We start from the raw sequence: 6,818 nt of genomic DNA on the forward strand, positions 1-6,818 counted from the left end.
CCGAATGAACGCTTGACGTAGCTGTCTCTGCGGTGGGAAACAGTGTAAGGGATAGCAAGTGTTCCATTATTTGAAAACCAAAGAAGAAGAGTAGAAAATAGGAAAACTCACGAATTTGGAGACTACTGAAACCAGTCTGCCCACGCGGTTCGCGGCAGACATACTCGCCCTCATCGAGGGCGGTGACGTGGTACTTGGTGATGACACTGGTATACCTGGCGCGCGGGTCATCCGTTCGCACAAAGCCGCCAGGTCCGTAGTCGAGTGGCTGCAGGGTACTAGATCCAACCGGTCGGAAGAACCACTCCAAGTCAGTATTGGTAATCTCGTGGGCGCCCTGAGCGCTGCAGTGGATTTCCATTTTTTGCCCCTCATCCAACACGTACAGCGGTGGATTCACCTCCAGATCGTATTCGGCTATGTGGAACATATATTCATACAAATTATAATCAATCTGCTTACTCCCTTTATTCTGAAAGCTCAACCATTATTTCTCCAAAGCAATAGTTTCTTACAATGCCTAACTGAGATTGACCTAACATAATCAGACAACTTTGATGATTTACTTAACTGCTGTAATACGAATTTTCCACTTACAGACTACAATAACATCCACAATCTTCCTCTCGGTGTCGGTTCTGCACTCCCACTGACCCTCGTGATTCTCCTCAATACCGTCGATGGACATGATGCTGACGCGGCTGTAGTCGATGCGTTGGAGGTGCCCGGTTCGGTTGGCAGGGGAATTTGCATCGATGATGGTGCCATTGAGATACCACCTTATGGCGTTACGGTCGTTCATGGGAATCTCGCAGTGAAGCTCGCGCCTCTCACCAATGTTGGTGATTAATGTCGAACCCGGAGGTCTGCGAAGTTCTTCAAGCGAAAAAGTATTATTAGAAGTGTCGATGAAATGTGATATCTGCAGTGGAAAAATTTGTTCATTTTATTAGAATCTGCTGCTGCTTCACGGATCAAAAATATCCATTCGTTGTTAGATCAAGGCAAGAGAAAATTATTAGCCTGGATTTCTATTTTTCATTCAAGGTGGAATTTACAAATGAGCTTTAAAGAATTCATACCTCAGGTCTTTGCAAATTCACTGCCAAAGTGTACTGATTATTTTTTACTAGAGCTGAAGGGTAATTGGGACTCACCGGTGCGCGGTTCACTGGTGACCTTGAGTCGGACGTTGAGAGTGGCATTGGCGTAGCTGCGTCCACGTCCGTTGTAAGCAGGTCGCGCCGTGCAGATGTACTCACCCGCAGTGTTTCGGTTAAAGTCGGGCAGGTAGAGGCGATCGGACTCACTTACTGCACGGTTTCTGAAGTACCAGGTGTATGCAACCGGTTCTGGAGGGGACGGCTGAACTTTGCATCGCGCTTCATAGGGACGACCGAACTCCAGTGCTCGCGAAATCGGCTCGATTAGTGTGTTGTAGGTTATTGCGCCTGTTGGATACACATTTAATCCACATCAGATGGGGGCATTCCTATTCGACTGGTACTCCCTCTCCTGGGTGTAATAACACTGTTGACTACCTTTTTGGCGGTTCTATCTATTTGCAAGCATCTCCTTCAAGGTGAAACACGTGGTGGAGGCATCAAGTAACGCACTGGCAGATGATGTGAAGGAGAGGACACTTCCAAATCTAAAGATCCTCAAACCATCTGCGTAAAGTGCTTATATGAACACCTTTTAAGTAATGGGTTGAGGATTCCACTTACTCCAACACTGGAGGATTACTTCTCTCTTCGGACAAAAACATATTTGTGAATGGTAACAGCTAAGTGTAAATGAAGACACTCAACAACCAAAACCGAAAGTACTCCAAGGATATGTCAATTCGGAAGAAGGATTGCATTGGTGATTGACCCTTCTCATTCTTCGAAGTAGAAAAAGATAATTACCAAGACATATTGCCGTCAACGACTGGAAGGTAATCAAGTGTCACACCCAAATGACACACTTGGTCCCAGATGTCATAAAACACTAAGAAACTAGGCGAACCACCTTATAAGTTGGACCATAGTTTAGCAAGAAGATAGAATGGCAAAGTAACCTGGAACATTTCTGGCGTGGACGGTAAAGTAGCCGATCAAATAGTCGTTGGTGCGCAGATTTTTGGCCTTGCAGGTATACGTCACAGACGGCTGTTCTCCTGTGACCTACAAGAATTATGAAGGTAGGATTTGGTTTAAGTATACCCCATAAGGATTGGGAGTTATCAAGGGAAAAACTGTTAGTACTGCATAACACCCACTGATAATCATGGCAACATTCACACTACATTCGGTGGATTCAGGTGGGTCACGGATGGGAATTACTGCCCAACCCCAACTCCACAAATGGAGATGAGGCCCAACAATTCCCAGACTCCTTCCCCGTGATCAAATTCATGGAAGTCATTACTATTCCGCAATTGAGTGAAAAGGTATAGCAGTTTGGTAGAATGGTATGCGGATGGACAATCGCCCAAGTCACTGCGAAAGAAACAGTTGGCACTCTAAAAGTGGGCATTTGAAGTGTGAAAAAACACTTCAAGTAGATTGTTAGTTTACCTGAAGGAACTTGTTACTTAAAATCACTCTATGCCAGCAGATTTGATGCAGCCAAACAGGAGAAGCTGTCAATGAAAGTGGTTAAGGGGAGGTGACCTTTCGTCAGCAGTGCATGGGAGGCCACAAAAGGCTCAAATCACAGCAGGAAAGTGTGTTTTCACAGAAGGCATATCAAAAACCTTCTTCTGCTTAGCGTGAAAGAAGTGGAAATCCCCATGTTTGTATGACCTATTTGACATAACTCCCCAAAAAATTGTACATGGTCGAACATTTTTTAAATGTGTATAAAATTAGGGAAACCACCTTCCCCAGTGCGTAATGTCCATTTTCTGGTCAAAATACGCAAAAGAATTAGATGCCTAGGGTTATTAAAACCGGTATAGTTTAAAGCTTTAGCTATAGACGAGGTGCTATGAGGAGACCACTCACCGTGATGGAGAGGATGTCGCTGGAGGAGATAATGCGCCCACTGGGATCCGACCAGGTGTACTCCCAAATTTCACTGGGTGGTGGGGTTGGCACCACCTCGCATTTGCGCACCACTCGTCCGCTTAACATGTCCTCCGATGGCATGGGTCGAATCTCCAGGTCTCGTGGTTGTGTTGGACCATCTGCGGTGAGGAGAAATGCACCTCCGTCTTCATCATCGTTCCACAAGCACACACCTCTCATTATCTCCTGTCTTGCTGTCAGGCCTCACCTTTAACTGTGTGCCTTTCAGAAAACTTCCTACATCAATTTTGAGATGTCCTCTTAGTCAGTAAATCATCTGGCACATTAGCTACTCATTTAAATTGCATTTTCAAGTGCTGCCGGCAACTGGTCTCCTTACAAGTACTCCTGCAAGGTTTAAGCTATGTTCTGGTATTGTTCTTGATATTTCAAAGGTGAGTAGCTTAGTGGATCTGATAAAACTATTTCCAACAGTGTGAAGGTAGGCCGACAACGAAAACAGGGCGAGCATTCAAAGGATCATTAATGCAGCTATAGCAGTAGCAGCAACAGCAACTGCAGCAAGGATAACCCAAACTGACAGCTCAAGGCAAAGTGAGTAGAGAACCATGCAGGTGGGAGAGGTTGGTATGAGCACGGAAAACAAAAAGGGGTGTAAATGGAACAAGAAGGAACATGTAAAGCTTGTGGAAGCCCTAGTTCAGCCCACATCAAATTGGTGTAGCAGAGGGATTAGCGTGCACAGTCTTACAATATTCAACAGCGATCTGTTTCTCAAAGATCTCGCCGTCGTCCAAGCGTTCAACGACGCAGAAGATGGGATCTCTGAATGTGTCGGCGTTTACGTTGGTTAGATAGAGATTTTTGCCCTCGGAGATGACATTATCGGTGCCATCCTTGCGCGAAACCCAGGTGAATTGATAATTTTCCACTTCGCTTTCATCCTCCAGATAACATGTCGACTCAAGTGTTCCACCCTCGTTGATGCGCTCTGGGGAGGTTTCGCCTCTGGTAAGGCGAATTGTCGGCTCGTCTAGCCCACCGCCCAGCGAGATTACCTCATCTGGCACAAAAAGGCCCACCTTTTAATACACAACTCACTCTGCCTCTTCGCCATCACAACTGTGTGAGGCTCAGAAGCACGGACCGGTGTCGGCCACAAACACTCGCAGACTGTTTGGGCAGCTTCGGATTCATAGTTCACTGGAGCTTTACCGGAGCAAAGGTCAAATAGAAGTTCAACCAGTTCTACCGGTAAATTGCAGCGAAGGTGAGTTTTATCGCCTTCAGCACTTTCGATGGGAGCAAAATCGGTTTATTGTGATTATAAAAGTAGGGATGGCAAGTAAATTGATAAGTATTAGGAGGTGTGAACACTCGAACGATAAAAGTCGACACGAGCAATGAAGTAGGATAGTATTGTTATGTGTTGTGAGCCAATTTCATGCATTTAGTAGGACCGAGTGGTTTTTTTCCATGCAGAAATAACATGGTTATCACAATCAACTGCCGACGAGAACTTTACAGTAGTCATCGTAATCACGAGGGTCTCGTCGGTAGTACTCCATATGGTTTCGCCAGCTTTGGCCTAGTGCAAAAATTTCAAGAAAAATCCTTTCATTCACTAAATACCACCTCGAAGGCCTAAAGATGGGTGAAAGTGTGTGCATTCCAAGATTTGGTGCTTTAAATGGACTAGTTCTATAAAACAATTGAGCATAAGGTGTACGGCTCAACCGAAAACATTTGAAAATACTAATTTATTGAGAGGCCGAGGATTTCGTAGACTGAATATTTAAAGGTGGGTGAGGTCAACTTCACCTTTTACTACTACCTCTTACAAGCTTGCACGTAAGGAGAAACACAACCAACTCTTTAAACACACCGAAATTGAGAACCATGGTAACGAAGCCTGAATATTACACACCTACCGTGGCTCATCGTAAAGAAGGACTGAAATTTTAGTCTGAAACTTAAATTTGGCCGACGAGAACAACTTGGAACCATCACCTCAAGTAGTTGAAATTGATGACGTCGGTGCAAGTACTCATGGAAGTGGGCTATTGTCCATCTCAAAGGGAGGCTTATTTACTATGAAGTGTTCGAATATGGAGCTCCACAAAAGCACTTGAAATGCACCCTTCATGACATTTGAGTACAGTAAACAGGAGTACGCATTACATACCGGCGCTTATGTTTATGCAGATGAAAATGAGTGGGCATTCACCTCTGTTTATATAACGGTGCGCGTCTTATATGCTGTGGATGAAACCACAGGCCGTCAGGTTTCGGTACACCAGAAGGACATTTGGGCCGGTTAGCCCGAACACCACCCATCTTTGTGCATGAAAATGAACACATTGAGTGATAGACCAAACCGTAATAAGAACGGTAAAATTGACTTGCTTTAGCCCTGGTATCTAGCTCATACTTCGAACAAACGGTTGAGAAACGATGAATTGCCACTGCAGTCGGTGACCTCTAGACCTCTACCTTTTGCAAAGACCTGATTGTCCGAATCGTGGTTCAAGAAGGTAATTTTGATTACTACTTTGGTCAATTGCAATAGAATCAGTAATTAGGCCTACTGGAAAATGGTGCAAATCATACTCTCTTGTGTGATTACATGAGGCATTTTATGCTCTCCATGTATTATGAACGACTATAAAAGTGCCTCAGCGTCAATAATCTTCGAGATGCAAAGTGTTGGAGTCAAAAGTTGCCAGTCCTTAGGCACACCTAATGCTGAGCTAAAGAAACCAGGAATGCGGAATAAAGATGGACGTCAAGGTGAATTACTAGAAGCACTAGGGATGTGACTTACCTAAGACAGCATGACTTTGGAGGCTGAAAGCTAACACAAAGACGACAATCCAAATCCCCATGAAGGACCTCATTGTGATTTAGTGATGCGGAAGGGAGATGTGGTAGTCTCCGATGCTGTAACGCCTACTCTGAGGTACACGAACGGAATGGAGACCGGAAATTATGAAGACACCAATTTGCACAGGGTTCCGCTGTGCGCTTGCTAATCTCTGCACCCTGAATCTCATTGGCCGCAGATCTACTGCTTGCGAAGACGCCGATCCCATTGGCCAGGCGGTCTTGTGGTGTGGTTGTGCGCGAATCCGAAATATTCGATCCGATCGGTGGGTATTGTGTTCCGCCCAGATATCAAATACTTCCTTCTGCGGCGTGACTCATGGTGACGTCTTCTACTTCATCATCATTTGTGGCAATTGCAGCACCTATAAAATGCGCAAAACAACTCTTATGCAGTTGTTGGTGTGATTGCAATTATTTGCGAATCTTAAAATGACATTTGTGTCAAAAATAAATGTCATTAGCTATTTTATTTTAAGCAGCGAGGAATTTGAGCAAAATTTAGCTGCTCCATAACAAGGGATTGTTTCCTTGTTTCGCTTTTAACTTATCTCCGGAGCTGTAGGAAAGCTACACAAAGGTAAGTACTGATTCAAAATAAAGGCGAATTGGGTAAAATAAAAGTAGAAATTTATTTTAATCAACGAGAGTCATAGGTACTACAGAACCATCTCACGTGAATGAATCGATGTACGGGGCAAATTGAGGTTCTTGAAACAATGCTTGATTTTTTATTTTCTTTCAGTTTAATCAGCAGCCAACTGGAGATTGGATTAAAAAAATTAAAAAACATTCACCAGCAACATTACTTCCTGGGAACATCTCCGATCTTATCTTCGGCAATATTCGAACAGTACCGTTTTTATTATCCGAACATCATGTCAGTACTTAAACGTCCTTTTAATCATGCCCTGTTAATTC

At 44.2% G+C, this 6,818-nt stretch overlaps 1 protein-coding gene across 1 annotated transcript in view; it reads right to left on the reverse strand. All coding sequences in view use genetic code 11, as the record gives it.

Moving 5' to 3' along the window:
* Positions 1–5,911, reverse strand: part of EGR_03592 (Basement membrane-specific heparan sulfate proteoglycan core protein) — a gene marked incomplete at both ends in the record, with an annotated part of 7,962 nt that extends 2,051 nt beyond the window's left edge. Inside the window, 7 exons of the mRNA XM_024492841.1 lie at positions 112–417; positions 598–876; positions 1,158–1,451; positions 2,063–2,168; positions 2,991–3,172; positions 3,766–4,077; positions 5,839–5,911. Of these exons, the coding sequence (XP_024352724.1) occupies positions 112–417; positions 598–876; positions 1,158–1,451; positions 2,063–2,168; positions 2,991–3,172; positions 3,766–4,077; positions 5,839–5,911 (1,552 nt within the window). The remainder of the gene's footprint in view (positions 1–111; positions 418–597; positions 877–1,157; positions 1,452–2,062; positions 2,169–2,990; positions 3,173–3,765; positions 4,078–5,838) is intronic.
* Positions 5,912–6,818: the final 907 nt, after the last annotated feature.

This window comes from Echinococcus granulosus (genome assembly GCF_000524195.1).
Source record: "Echinococcus granulosus chromosome Unknown EG_S00019, whole genome shotgun sequence".
Taxonomy (NCBI): Eukaryota; Metazoa; Platyhelminthes; class Cestoda; order Cyclophyllidea; family Taeniidae; genus Echinococcus; species Echinococcus granulosus.